Raw genomic sequence first — 15,964 nt, forward strand, 5'->3', positions numbered from 1 at the left:
TAAAATTCATGTATCAGCAACGTCAACACAATTCTTATCAGAAAGGACACGGGATCAAGCTCCCTCTCTGTGGTACCCACCCCCCCCCCCGGGCTTGGTTCACCTGTGACTGCTGAATGGCCAATTTACAGCCTGCTGACTTGGCTACTTTTAGCAATAAGCCATGGTGGTTTCAGGCACTCTACTGGTTTTCCAAAGTCTCCCCGTACAAACCATTCAAATTATGGCCCATTAAGAAACACAATAGGCCTTGGAAGAAGCTTATCCCCACCTGATGGACTTTCCTGTGAATGTTCTCACTAGGATACGGGTAATGGTCCTTGCTATGAATCACTGAAGCATGCAAGGACATGAGGCCAGCTCATGTGACACTGGGCTCCATCCTGTGCCTGTATTTTTCCACTAACTGTGCTGGGGACATTTGCTAAGGGAAAATGAAATTCCCTCCATATGGCAGAAACTGTAAAAGGTGGAAGCGACATCATCACTTGGCCTCACTCCCCCACAACTCAACACCTGCAAAAAAACTTAGCAACAAGGACTGAACTGGGGATGTGGTCCCAGGCTGAAGGGGATTCTTAGCCTGGGTATGCAAGATTGGTTGACTGTTTCTATCATCGGGATGAGACACTGCTTGATTGAAATCCTGTCTAGTGTAGAGAACTTAGATAGTGATTTTGTTTATTTCTTATGTAACCAACTTTGAGCTGCACAATATTACTTATAATCACTTAAAATCTATCTTTCTGTAGCTAATAAATTTGTTTATATTTTTCGACCTGAAACCGTGGGTTGTTTGAAGTGTAAAAGGGAAATCAGCTCAGGAACACAGGTGGGTTCATTGTCATCTACACACTGAGGGAGGGGCTGAGAGTGGCTAGTGAAAGTATTCATATAACTGCAGCTGGGTGTATCTCTGCATGTGTATGGCTGTATGTGTATGGGGATAAGTGCAAGACCTAGAGAAGACTGCATCTTTTCATAGCCTCAGTGTGTAAGAGGGGGCCCATATTGGTATGTCAGAGGGCTCTGTGGTACCCCAGTTCCAGGCTGCATCCAGGGGAACTCTGTCATAGCCACCCAATGAACAGACCCTGCTAGAATTGAGTCCATTTCCTTCTTGCCATGTGTTCAGCTACTCACGGAGAGACCGTGATAACATCAGGGAAGACAGGACCCATCAGTTCTGTCTGTCATTCTCTATGAGTCCTTAGCCAAGGTCATCTCTCCCCATCCCTCAGTTAACCTATCAGTATCATGGGGATATATTCATAGAGACTTTCCTTTGCTAGGTGTTTTGAAGATCCTTCAATGAAAAGAGGGTGGGCAATTTATGAGTTTACCCTGTATAAGCTTTATACAGAGTAAAATGGATTTATTTGGGGTTTGGATCTCATTGGGAATTGGGTGTCTGGGTGCTGGAGACAGGTAACCTGCTGAGCTGTTTTCAGCTAAAGCCTGCCGCTTTTGGGGGGTGGCCCAGATCCTAGCCCTCTGTTGCAGCAGGCCACCATGTCTGACTCAACAAGGCAGGGTTCTGGAAATCCCAAGCTGGCAGGGAAAACTGGCGCAGAGGTAATTTCAGCACATCAGGTGACGGTCCCAAGGGGATCTCTGTGACTGAACCCATCACACTGATCTCTCATCTCCTAGCAACAGCCCCATGTGTCTGCAGATACTGTTCTTTTCTCCCCTCAGGCATCTTTCTGCAGATCAGTCTGTGTGCTAGCTACCCAGATCTCCTGGACATTTACAGTCTATCAGACTCTAGGGAGGCTAAGACATTATCTCTATTTTTCTTAATAATCAACTCTAATATTAAATATACACAAAAACACAGAGCATAGAGCCTGAGTGTTTTCATCTCCTTTTAGGAAGTTCCCTTAATTACTGTTTACTCCTAAAGGTGGACAAAAAGCACAGAAGTGCAGACAGGTTTGTCTCCAGCCTATTCCCATTCAGATGATCGATTCACCACTAGAGGCTGAACAAACCACACTGGGATTGCACAGAGCTATATTACAAATGGTGCACCCCCTGTGCCGGCTATTGGCTTCGGACGTTGCTGCAGAAGCTGATGTGAGAGAGGTGTGGGACACGGCAAACTCATGGTGATTCTCAGGGAAGATGCTTCCATCTGAGAATTCACAGGTACCCATCTCTTGTTGAGAAACTCACCTGCTCGACAAACTCAGTGCAACCTGGGCGTGATGCGACAGAGAATAGGTCTCCGTGGTCCTTTCCACTCTGCACGGCCATTAAACATCCAGGGCCCTTGCCACTGGTGATGTGTTTGCTTCAGTATCACTGGCCAAAATATCTCTCTTTTCTCTGAATCCCTGTTGACCCTGGCTTATGGCTTCTTACCCCAAGCTGGCTGCATTTCAGAGGCACAGTCAGAGAGCCCGAACAAAAGGTGGAGCCCCCATCATGACATACAATGGACAAACCATTTCTGAATCCCATTTGGCTAAGGACATTCCTCCAAGTGATAAGGGGAGGTTTTGGAACAAATTGATAAACATAACAGTAGTAAATCACCAGCATCAGATGGTATTCACCCAAGAGAACTGAAGGACCTCAAGAGTCAGTTCTCTGTTAATGCACAGAGACTGTCACGTCCTCTTCTTGCATTTCAGGTCTATGGCTGTTAACAGGAGGGTTGCTAGCTGACTTTTATCTTCTGCAAGACATGGAGGTGCTAGGGCTCTTAACTGGAATAATTGTAAAAAAATGTCAACATGAACAAGACATCTTCTGTCCTAACGTCATTTGAAAAGTTGAACAAACTGTTTTGCCTGTAAGTTTCAAAAAAAAACAATTCAGACTGAAGCAGACACCCAGCCTGGGAAATTCCAGTCCAAATGGTTAAAGATTTTTTGAACTTATAAGAAACTGAAAATGAGGTCTTCTAACTGATGTTGTCAGATAAACTTAATTAACGGTGGTGCCACCAGCACCACCTATCCATTTGTGAATCCCATTCAGTTAAGCTCTTTGCTCCAATAATGACTGTGGAGAGGAGTTCAACAAGCCAAATATCATGGAATCATAGAATCATAGAAGATTAAGGTTGGAAGGGACCTCAGGAGGTCACCTAGTCCAACCCCCTGCTCAAAGCAGGACCAACACCAACTAAAACATCCCAGCCAGGGCTTTGTCAAGCCGGGCTTTAAAAACCTCTCAGGATGGAGAGTCCACCACCTCCCTAGGCAACCCATTCCAGTGCTTCACTCCCCTGCCACTATTGAAATAGTGTTTCTTAATATCCAACCTAGACCTCCCCCACTGCAACTTGAGACCATTGCTGAAAGCTAAGGAAATAAGCCACACAATAGTCTCTTTTCTCAGAACTTTACAACTGAGCTTTCGGGGCCCACAAGCTTTATGGTGCACAATCTCGGCTGCCTGCCTCACAGTCCTGCTCCCAAAGCTCAGCAGATATTATAGGGTTTCCTGGCTTCCCTCTCTGCTCCAGACTGGCCTGTCAGCCCCAGCACTGCATCCTCACTGCAGGTTCCTTGCCAGGCTGCACCAGATCCCATCCCAGGCCCGCAGCATGGGGAGCCCAGATTGCGGTGGGGGAGGGGAGGAAGGTGGAGATGATCCAGCAAGTGGACGGGGTTGGAGAGGAGGGGAGCGAGCAACAGGGTGGGGCTTTGGGGGAAAAGGCGGAGCTGAGCTGGAGCATTGGACGAAGAGGCGGAGAAGCAAGCGGGACCTTTTGGGAGATGGGACAGTGGAAGCTGCCTTGTGGAAAGAAGTGGGGCTGGGGGCAGGGCTTTGGGGAATAGACTGGGCAGGATGCGGGGCCTCAAAGGTCCAGTTAAAAATAATTAGAAATGTGGCAATCCTATGAGTTGTACACAGACCAATTCCTCAGTTTGTCACACTGACACAGCACAGTAAGGCCAGGAAAGGATTTGATGTCACTTTGACTGTCCAGTCAGTGATTCAAGGAAGGGGGCCCAGCACCATGTCACCAACCAATTCTGCATGGAGCCCAATCTCAGATTCAGAGCACATGAAGGAAACTTTAGGCCCCTTTATGAATAAAGAGCCAGAGCAGCCTGTCCCGAATCTGTTTGGTCCTCACCCCGTAGATGATGGGGTTTAGCATGGGGGGCATGAAGAGGTACACATTGGCAATGAGAACGTGAAAATGAAGGGGCACATTCTGGGCAAATCTGTACATGAGGGAGATGAAGAGACGTGGGATGTAAAAGGCTAAAATGACACAGAGGTGGGAACCACAGGTTTCAAAAGTCTTGAGCCGGGCATCCTGTGTGGGGAGGCTGAATATGGCCCTGAGGATCTGGGTATAGGACACAGTGATAAAAATCCCATCCAGACCAATCACACAGAATGTCACAAAGAGGCCGTAGAAAGTACTGACGTGGGCGTCGGCGCACGCCAGCTTCGCCACGGCTATATGCACACAGTATGGCTGGGGGATGATGTTGGTTGTGCAATACGGCCACTGTCTTACCAAGAAGGGATAGGGCAGTACGACCATGCCGCTGCGTAGCACCACAGCCAGGCCCATCTTGGCCACCACAGGGTTTGTCAGGATGGTGGAGTGTCTCAGGGGATGGCAGATGGCCACATAGCGATCAAAAGCCATGGCTACACAGATCCCAGACTCCATCACTGAGAAGCAGTGAGTGAAGTACATCTGGGTGAGGCAGGCACTAAAATCGATCTCTCTGGAATTGAACCAGAAGATTGCCAGCATTTTGGGCAGGGTAGACGTGCACAGGATCAGGTTGGTAACAGCCAGCATGCAGAGGAAATAGTACATGGGCTCATGGAGCCTAGGCTCCGTCTTCACGATGAAGAGGATGGTGAAGTTCCCCAAGATGGCGATGGCGAACATGGTGCAGAAGGGGATGGAGATCCAGACATGGGCTGCCTCCAGGCCAGGAATGCCCAGCAGGATGAAGGTGGAGGGGTTGGTGAATTCAGTTGTGTTGGAATCTGACATGGAGTAGGAGAGAAGGTGTCTCCTGCTTGTACCACATTTCCATGACTTCCTGTATATGCCCAGAGTGATGGTAGCAGTAAAATTACCTGGATGGAGAGACAATGTTAATATGAGACAATGCACGCACTACTGGGGGCTGTTCTCATGGGTGAAGCAAATTGGTCACCCTTCACACACTGAAAAATGATATTTTAATAATTCAGAGAAATGAACTGTGAACAAATGACCTTACTAATCTCAAGTCCATATTTTATGATGCTCCCTGCTTCAATAATTTCCACTCATCGTGGTGTGAGAAACCTTACTGGGCACCAGTAGGAAACACAAGTGTGGATTCTGGTTATCCATCATTGTTCCTTAGGCCTTGTCTACACTACCAAGATTTTGCAAAAAATCAGTTTTTGACGAAGAAACAGTGGGGGTGTACACACTGCAAAGCCACTTTCAACAACGGAACTGCTCAGTTTCAGTGACAGAATATAATGACCTTGAAGCTTTTGACATTCTCCCACAGTATTCTTGCCAGCAAGTTAAAGAAGTATGGGCTGGATGAATGGACTATAAGGTGGATAGAAAGTTGGCTAGATTGTCGGGCTCAACGGGTAGTGATCAATGGCTCCATGTCTAGTTGGCAGCCGGTATCAAGTGGAGTGCCCCAAGAGTCGGTCCTGGGGCCGGTTTTGTTCAATATCTTCATAAATGATCTGGAGGATGGTGTGGATTGCACCCTCAGCAAGTTTGCAGACGACACTAAACTGGGAGGAGAGGTAGATACACAGATACGCTGGAGGGTAGGGATAGGATACAGAGGGCCCTAGACAAATTAGAGGATTGGGCCAAAAGAAATCTGATGAGGTTCAACAAGGACAAGTGCAGAGTCCTTCACTTAAGACAGAAAAATCCCATACACCGCTACAGACTAGGGACCGAATGGCTCGGCAGCAGTTCTGCAGAGAAGGATGTAGGGGTTACAGTGGATGAGAAGCTGGATATGAGTCAGCAGTGTGCCCTTGCTGCCAAGAAGGCCAATGGCATTTTGGGAAGTATATGTAGGGGCATTGCAGGAGATCGAGGGACGTGATCGTTCCCCTCTATTCAACATTGGTGAGGCCTCATCTGGAGTACTGTGTCCAGTTTTGGGTTCCACACTACAAGAAGGATGTGGAAAAATGGGAAGGAGTCCAGTGGAGGGCAACAAAAATGATTAGGGGACTGGAACACATGACTTCTGAGGAGAGGCTGAGGGAACTGGGATTGTTTAGTCTGCGGAAGAGAAGAATGAGGGGGGATTTGATAGCTGCTTTCAACTACCTGAGAGGTGGTTCCAAAGAGGATGGATCTAGACTGTTCTCAGTGGTAGCTGATGACAGAACAAGGAGTAATGGTCTCAAATTGCAGTGGGGGAGGTTTAGGTTGGATATTAGGAAAACCTTTTTCAGTAGGAGGGTGGTGAAACACTGGAATGCGTTACCTAGGGAGGTGGTGGAATCTCCTTCCTTAGATACTTTTAAGGTCAGGCTTGACAAAGCCCTGGCTGGGATGATTTAGTTGGGGATTGGTCCTGCTTTGAGCAGAGGGTTGGACTAGATGACCTCCTGAGTTCCCTTCCACCCTGATATTCTATGATTCTATGAAAAGAGGTTTAAGGCTTTTTACGGAAAATTTTTGTTGATTTTATTGCTGTAATTGGCTTCTGGAAGGTGTCCCACATTGCCCATCCTGACTGCTCTGGTGAACAGTTTCAACTCCTCTCCCCTCCAATGAGGTGAACAGCTTCTGCCTGTCCCCCTTTAAAGGCTCAGGAATTTTAAAATTAATCTTCCTGTTTGCTGGGTGTGGAGTGCTCACATCACATCTTCCCAGGTGGCCATGGCGGCTCCACCCTTGGGACACTGTGAAGCTGCTGAATCTGCTCAGTATTTGGGGAGAGGAGGCTGTTCCTTCTCATCTGCGCTCCAGCCCTAGGAACTGCGATACCTAAGGGCAGAATTCATGCAGCTTGTGGGAAAAGAGCTGTGATCAGGATACACAGAAGTGCACAGCCAAGAGGAAGGAGCTGAGGCACGGGTACCAGAAGGCAGGGGAGGCAAACAGTATCTGTGTTGCTGTGCCACAGACCTGCCGTTTTTATAAGAAGTTGGACGCTATCCTCAAAAGTGACGCCATTTCCACCACCAAGAACCCTGTGGGTACTTCGGCGGGGGTACTCCTGTCAGTGTAGTTAATCCACCGCTCCGAGAGGTGGTAGCTCGTTTGATGAAGAATTCTTCAGTAGACTTCTTGCTGTATATACCAGGGTTAGGTTGCTCTCGCTACATCTCTTAGGGGTGTAATTTTTTTTTTCTATTACAAAAAGGAGCAAATGCAATTTTCATTTGCAGTAGGAGAGGCATAGCTTGCCAGTCACGGGAGGGGAGAGTAGCCCTTTTCTGGGTCATGATGAGGCCTCAGCTGGAGTATTGTGTCCAGTTTGGGTCCTCAATATATAGGAGGTATGTAGAGGAACTGGAAAGGATCCAGAGGCAAGTGACGAAGATGAGCCACAGGATGGAACGCAAACCATACGAGCAAAGGCTGAAGAAACTGGGTATGATCAGTTTGGAAAAGGGAGGATTGATGGGGGACATGACAGGGGTCTTGAGATACTTGAAAGGCTGCCATAAAAAAGATGGAGGAAAGTTGTTCTCTGTTGCCACATGGGGCAGGGAAGAGGCAATGGGTCCAAACTACAGCACAGCAGATTTAGATTTAATCTCAGATAAATTTCCCAACTGTAAGAACAGGAGGACAATGGAACAGATGCCCAGGCAGGTTGTAGAAAGTCCTTCATTGGAGGTTTTCAACAGGAGGCTGGACACTCATCTGTCTGGGGTGGTTTAGACACAACAAATCCTGCACCTCGGCAGAGGTTAGACTAGCTGATCCTTGCAGCTCCTTCTAACCCTGTTGCTCTTTGATTCCATGATATAAAATCCTGGTGTAGACCAGGTCTTACTCAAATACAAGTTATGGAGCTCAATACTGGGGTAACTGGGAGAAATTTAATGGCCTGTCTTACACAGGAGGTCAGACTGGATGATCTAATGGTCCCCTCTGACTTTAAACCCTATGGATCTCTCAATACAGAAAGTAGTTCAGGCATTTATATTTATTCTGTATCATAACACACAAACAAGGGACCGTTCAATTAGATTGAAACTCTAAACATATAAAACTGATAAGAAAATTGTTTACATAATCCATATTTGGCCTGTGGAACTCCTTGCCACAGACATTATTGGAGCAAAGAGCTTAGCTGAACGGGATTCACAAATGGATTGGCCATAGTTGGTGGTGCTGGTGGCATCACCCAGAGTTAAGTTTGTCTGACACCTTCAATGACAAGACTTCATTTTCAGTTGTGTATAAGTTTGCAAAACTTTAACCTGAAATTTCCCACGTTGGGTGTCTACTTCCAGCTGAATTGCATTTTGAAAGTTTCAGGTATAACAGTTCAGCTAACTTTGCGAATGAAGCTTGGGGAGAAGATGTCTTGCCCATGTTGAAAAATTGTTATATTTATGTGAGTGAGGAGCCCTAGCACCTCCATGCTTTTCAGCAGATAAATTCTCGTAAGAGCCCCACCCTCTTCCCTGCCAGTTAACAGCCAAAGTCCTAAATTGCAAGACAAGGAAGTGACAGTGTCTGTGCATTAACACACAGCTGGCTCCTGAGGTTTTACTCAGTTCTTACTCCAGACTGGATGTTTTTCTGCAATATCTGCTTGAGGGCTTGTCTACATTTAAGGAACAATATTGGGGATGCCACAGCGCTTCACTGGGACCTGAGCAAACTACGGCCCACAGCCTCCGAATCTTGCCTTGTAGTGGACCTCTACTAACAACTTTCACCCTGAAGGATCCATGGTGCCACTGAAATTAAGCTACCTTAGGGCTGGAGCCCATCATCGAGGGTCACAGTAAAGAGGGGCATTTTGGCCCATGATGCTAGAGCAAATTCAGCACCTGTGGCAAGGGCCCTGGGATGTTTAGTGTCTGTGTGGAGCAGAAATGAATTCAGACCTACTCTCTGTCCCATCATACGTATGTTGCACTTGGTTTGTCAAATCGAAAGAAATGGGTACCTGTGATTTCTGGGACGGAAGTCTCTTTGCTGGGAATCCCCCTCAGGCAGCCGTGTCCCACACCTCTGTCACCCCAGCATCTGCAGTAGTATCCCACGCTGAGAGCTGACACGGGGATGTGCACTGTTTATAATACAGCTCTGTTCAATCCCAGTGGGGTTCGCACAGCTCCTAGGGGAGAAGCGGTGTCTGGATGCAAACAGGCTGGAGACCAGACACTCTCTTGCCAGTCTCTCTCTTTCCATTGCTGTGCTATGTGCTTGTTATCCAGCTTTAAAGGTAAACAGCAATTAAGGGACCTTCCCAAAGGGAAATGCGAACTCTTGAGCTCTGTGCTAAGTCAGAGAGGAATTGGCTGCTCTGTGTATGTGTGTATATTTAGAAATTATAGTTGATTACTAAGGAAGCTAGGGATAGTGCCTAGGTCTCTTAGGGTCTGATGCTAAGTGCCCAGGAGGGATGGGTAGATAGTAGACAGACAGATCTGGAGAAAGATGACTGAGGGGAGACACGAACACTTTCTGGAGGCACATGGGACTTTCGCTAAGTGATCAGAGATCAGTAATTCTCACAGTAACTACTATCATACCACATAGAACCTTTCATTGAAGGATCTTCAAAATACGTAGCAAAGGAAAGTCACTATGAACATATCCCTATTATATCCATAGGTAAACTGAGGTACAGGGAGACATGACTTGGTCAAAGTCAAACAGAGAATGACAGACAGAACCCAAGAGTCCTGAGTTCCCTGCCATAACAGCAGTCTCTCCATCAGTAACTGAATGCATGATAAGCGGGAAATGGACTCATACTGTCATAGGATCTGTTCATTGGGTGTCCGTGACAGACTTCTGTAGGGTTCAACCTGGAACAGGGGTACCACTGAGCACTCTGCCATACCAACCTGGGCCCCCTCTCATACTGTGAGGCTCTGGAAAGCTTCAAGCCCATCCAGGTCTTGCACAGTTACCTCAGAGCTGTACTGTCTTGCCCTTGTCAGAAGACTGACCAGTGTAAGTTTACTGCCCTGCCCCCTTCCCTCAATGTGGAGAGGACAATACACCAGCCCCTGTTCCTGAGCAGATTTCCCTTTATACTTCAAATAACACACTGTTTTAGGTAAATAAATAGAAAGCAGATGTACTAAGTACAGAAAGATGGATTTTAAGTCATTATAAGTTATAGAGAACAGATCAAGGCTGGTTTCTTAAGAAATAAACAAAATCAATATCTAAGTTCTATACGCGAGACAGGATTTGAATCAAGGAGTGTCTCACCCTGATAGGACAAACAGCCCACCCATCTTTCAGACACAGGCTAGAAACCCCTTCAGCTTGGGACAACATACCCAGTTCAATTCTTATCCCTGAGGTGGTTCCGGGTGTTGAGTTGTGGGGGGAGTGAGGCCAAGTGACGATGTCACTTTCCCCCATTACAGCTTCTGCCATGTGGAGGGAACTTCATTTTTCCAAGCAAAAGCCCCCAGTGCAGTTAGTGGAAAAGTTCAGGCACAAGATGGAGTCCAGTGTCACATGAGCTGGTCACATGCCCTTGCATGCTTCGATAATTCATAGCAGGGGCCATTATCCATATCCTGGCTCAAACATTCAAAGGAAAGTCCATCAGGTGGGGATAATCTTCTTCTAAGGCCTACCGTGTTTCTTAATGCACCATTACCTTGAAGGGTTTCTTCATAATATCCTGGCTAGATTGGATGTAAACTACATTGTGGCTGTTACCGAGGAGCAAACACATTGGAAATACTGGTACATAGTCAATATTCATAACTTCTGTACCATAGCAGAAAAGCATGCCGAGGTACAGAGCAAAGGAAACTAGCCCCAAGGCCTTGATGCACTTGGTATACAGCTCCCTGCTCCCAGACAGAGGTGCTAGAATGGAAGCTGCATCCCCAGGGTGGGCCTAGAAACCCAAAGCCAGAAGCAGGGCCTGAATGCTGCTCTGACTCAAAATCACATGGATCCAGTGCATGGGACCCCAGCACAGCCACCTGGCATGCGTCCAGTCTCAGGAGCTTGAGCAGGTCTGTGACAGCAATCGAGGAGCTGCTCCATGGACACTAGGGGACTGTGAGTGGAAGGGGAGTGGGGCTGAGCGATCCCAAACCTGTGTGAAGAGGTCCACAAGCTGTTCTCTTCACCCTAATGTGGTTGAGCTCCTCCAGACACTCCAATTGCTTCAGCAAACCCTTGCCAGACCTCCCCCTTGGACACACTCTGTTTCCAGTTTCTCTCTTTCAGGGCACATGATCCGTAAAGCAAGAGACCCAGGCCTTGCAAATGGGGGTTCGAAAACATTTCCTTTACTTTAGACAGCACAAGAGATACTGAATACACACACATTAGTATAAGATATAAGTATATATAGATATAAGAAAAGGAGGACTTGTGGCAATTTAGAGACTAACAAATTTATTTGAGCATAAGCTTTCATGAGCTACAGCTCACTTCATCAGATGCATTCAGTGGAAAATACATTGGGGAGATTTATGTACACAGAGAATATGAAACAATGGGTGTTACCATACGCACTGTAACGAGAGTGATCACTTAAGGTGAGCTATTACCAGCAGGAGAGCGGGGGTGTGGGGGGGACCTTTTGTAGTGATAATCAAGGTGGGCCATTTCCAGCAGTTGACAAGAACGTCTGAGGAACAATGGGGGGTGGGTGGGGGGAATAAACAAGGGGAAATAGTTTTACTTTGTGTAATGACCCATCCACTCCACAGGCTGAAATTGTGGAAAAGCAGCATCACTTGCCCCATAACCTCAGCCGTGCAGAACACAATGCCATCCACAGCCTCAGAAACAACTCTGACATCATAATAAAAAAGGTTGACAAAGGAGGTGCTGTTGTCATCATGAATAGGTCAGAATATGAACAAGAGGCTGCTCGGCAGCTCTCCAACACCACTTTCTACAATCCATTACCCTCTGATCCCACTGAGGGTTACCAAAAGAAACTACACCATCTGCTCAAGAAACTCCCTGAAAAAGCACAAGAACTAATCCGCACAGAGACACCCCTGGAACCCTGACCTGGGGTATTCTATCTGCTACCCAAGATCCATAAACCTGGAAATCCTGGATGCCCCATCATCTAAGGCATTGGCACCCTGACAGCAGGATTGTCTGGCTGTGTAGACTCCCTCCTCAGGCCCTAAGCTACCAGCACTCCCAGCTATCTTCGAGACACCACTGACTTCCTGAGGAAACTACAGTCCATCGGTGAGCTTCCTGAAAACACCATCCTGGCCACTATGGATGTAGAAGCCCTCTACACACAAAGATGGACTACAAGCCATCAAGAACAGTATCCCTGATAATGTCACAGCAAACCTGGTGGCTGAACTTTGTGACTTTGTCCTCACCCACAACTATTTCACATTTGGGGACAATGTAGACCTTCAAATCAGCGGCACTGTTATGGGTACCCGCATGGCCCCACAGGATGCCAACATTGTTATGGCTGACTTAGAACAATGCTTCCTCAGCTCTTGTCCCCTAATGCCCCTACTCTACTTGTGCTACACTGATGACATCTTCATCCTCTGGACCCATGGAAAAGAAGCCCTTGAGGAATTCCACCATGATTTCAACAATTTCCATCCCACCGTCAACCTCAGCGTGGACCAGTCTCCACAAGAGATCCAGTTCCTGGACACTACAGTGCTAATAAGTGATGGTCACATAAACACCAGCCTATACCGGAAACCTACTGACCGCTATTCCTACCTACGTGCCTCCAGTTTTCATCCAGACCACACCACACGATCCATTGTCTACAGCCAAACTCTACAATACAACCACATTTGCTTCAACCACTCAGACAGAGACAAACACCTAAAAGATCTCTATCAAGCATTCTTACAACTACAATACCCACCTGCTGAAGTGAAGAAACAGATTGACAGAGCCAGAAGAGTACTCAGAAGTCACCTACTAAAGGACAGGCCTAACAAAGAAAATAACAGAAAGCCATTAGCCGTCACCTTCAGCCCCCAACTAAAACCTCTCCAATGCATCATCAAGGATCTACAACCTATCCTGAAGGACGACCCATCACCCTCACAGATCTTGGGAGACAGGCCAGTCCTTGCTTACAGACAGCCCCCCAACCTGAAGCAAATACTCACCAGCAACCACACACCACAAAACAGAACCACTAACCCAGGAACCTATCCTTGCAACAAAGCCCATTGCCAACTGTGTCCACATATCTATTCAGGGGACACCATCATAGGGCCTAATCACATCAGCCACACTATCAGAGGCTTGTTCACCAGCACATCTACCAATGTGATATATGCCATCATGTGCCAGCAATTCCCCTCTGCCATGTACATTGGCCAAACCGGACAGTCTCTGCATAAAAGAATAAATGGACACAAATCAGATATCAAGAATTATAACATTTAAAAACCAGTCGGAGAACACTTCAATCTCTTTGGTCACTCGATTACAGACCTAAAAGTGGCAATTCTTCAACAAAAAAACTTCAAAAACAGACTCCAACGAGAGACTGCTGAATTGGAATTAATTTGCAAACTGGATACAATTAACTTAGGCTTGAATAGAGACTGGGAATGGATGGGTCATTACACAAAATAAAACTATTTCCCCATGTTTATTCCCCCCACCCACCCCCCACTGTTCCTCAGATGTTCTTGTCAACTGCTGGAAATGGCCCACCTTGATTATCACTGCAAAAGGTTTCCCGCCCCCGCTCTCCTGTTGGTAATAGCTCACCTTAAGTGATCACTCTCTTGTTACAGTGTGTATGGTAACACCCATTGTTTCATGTTCTCTATGTATATAAATCTCCCCACTGTATTTTCCACTGAATGCATCCGATGAAGTGATCTGTAGCTCACAACAGCTTATGCTCAAATAAATTTGTTAGTCTCTAAGGTGCCAAAATAAATTTGTTAGTCTCTAAAAGTACTCCTTTTCTTTTTGTGAATACAGACTAACATGGCTGTTACTCTGAAACCTGTCATAGATATAAGAGTATCAAAAATCAAATGGGCAAACAAGGTGCAAAATTCTATCTCAGGTAAATATACAGGCCTGAATCCTACATTATCAGTAGCACTTGTAATAGTCACTCACTGACTTATCTGCACATCTCTCCCCCTCTGCAGCTGCAAGGGAGCCATTTCAGATTTTAGTGGAGTTGGCAACTTTCACTGTGATTCCAGGGGCTATTTCGGCTCCTAAAAACTCTACTTTTTGGCTGATAACAGCAATGAGCTGACAGGAGCACTGTATCTAAATCCTTCATAAAAGAAAGAAAAATAAATAAATATTAGACCCACTGAGCTCTAATACTTACATGTTCTGACATCTTGTGGCAAGTCACTTAAGGGACACTAGTTAGGTTGAAAATTTAAATGTATATTGTTACTCCGTAAAGACTTCTGGGTTCTATCTAAGCTCCAGGAGGGGAGTGGGTACTGTTGGTACCATCAGGGTGAGAGTCGACTTGAGTCAAATCCTGTCTTGTGTATAGAACTTAGATTGGGATTTTGTTTATTTCTTAGGTAACCAACTTTGAGCTGTACAATATTACTTATAATCACGTAAAATATATCTTTTTATAGTTAATTAAAGCTGTTTTATACTTTTTTTTTACGGAAACAGTGTGTTGTTTGAAATGTAAAAGGGAAATCTGTTCAGAGACAGAAGCTGTTGCATTGTCCTCTCCACATTGACGAAGGGGCAGACTGGGTAATAAACTGACACTGGTCAGGCTTCTGACAAGCACAAGATGGTTCAGCTAGCGGGTCCTAGGCTGGGGACCTGGGGGGAACTGGCTGGAACTTCTCTATTGTTGCTTTGTGTGTGGCTACTGAAACCATTCATGAAACTGTAGCTCTGCATGTCCCTGTCTGTGTATGTCTGTGTAAGTGCAATATCTGGAGAGGACTGGATAAAGAATACAAAAGCGCAGACAGGATTGTCTCCTGACTGTTTACATTCAGATGCTTATTTTTCCACTAGAGGCTCAGCAAACCCCACTGGGATTTCCCTGAGCTATATTATAAATGGTGTACACTGCTGTATCGTCTCTCAGCGTGGGATGCTGCTGCACATGCTGGGGTGAGAGAGGTGTGGGTCACGGCTACCCGGGGGGGATTCCCAGGGAAGATGCTTCTGTCTCAGAATTCACAGGTACCCATCTTTTTCTGTTCAACAAACCAAGTGCAACCTAACCCTCTGTAGACAGCTTGAGGTCAAGGGAAGAATTCTTCCATCAACCCTAGCTACTACCTCTCGAGGAGGTAGATCATCTACGTTGATAGGAGAACCGCTGCTGTTGGTGTGAGTAGTGCCTTTCTATCCTTTTCAGTGTGGACAAGCCCTCAAGCAGATCTTCCAGAAAAACACCCAGTCTGGATCCGCAGGTATGGCGTGTTGGAGAATCCACCCCTTCCCTTTGCAGTCTGTTCCAAAGGTTATTCACTGTCAGTATTAAACATGTGACCCTTATTTCTAGGTGGAATTTGTCTGGCTTCAGCTTCCAACCTCTGAGCCTTGCTCTGCCTGTCTCCGCTAGACTTCAGAGTACGTTAGTACCCAGGATTTTCTCCCAGTGAAATTATCTCCTTGATCGTCTTTTTGATAACATAAATAGATGAAGCTCTGTTTGTCTCTCATTGTCCAGCATTTTCTCCAGCCTCCAAACACTTTCCTGGCTCTTTTCTGTGCCCTATCCATTTTTTCAACATCCTTTTTGAAATGTGGACCCCAGGACTGGACACAGTCGGTTTCACCAATGCCATGTGCAGAGGTAAAATCGTTCCCCAGCTCCAACTCACCACTCCTGTGTTT

The 15,964-nt window shown here is 46.4% G+C and overlaps 1 protein-coding gene across 1 annotated transcript; it reads right to left on the bottom strand.

The window, feature by feature from the left end:
* Positions 1-4,036: 4,036 nt before the first annotated feature.
* On the bottom strand, positions 4,037-4,984 carry LOC141998627 (olfactory receptor 52R1-like). Its single transcript, XM_074971519.1, has one exon. The coding sequence runs from the start codon at positions 4,982-4,984 to the stop codon at positions 4,037-4,039; it is 948 nt and encodes a 315-aa protein (XP_074827620.1).
* Positions 4,985-15,964: the final 10,980 nt, after the last annotated feature.

This window comes from Natator depressus, chromosome 1 (assembly GCF_965152275.1).
Source record: "Natator depressus isolate rNatDep1 chromosome 1, rNatDep2.hap1, whole genome shotgun sequence".
NCBI classification, from domain to species: domain Eukaryota; kingdom Metazoa; phylum Chordata; order Testudines; family Cheloniidae; genus Natator; species Natator depressus.

Bases quoted from the DNA above. Each gene is read 5' to 3' on its own strand.
- LOC141998627 (XM_074971519.1), bottom strand. From the start codon at position 4,984: ATGTCAGATTCCAACACAACTGAATTCACCAACCCCTCCACCTTCATC.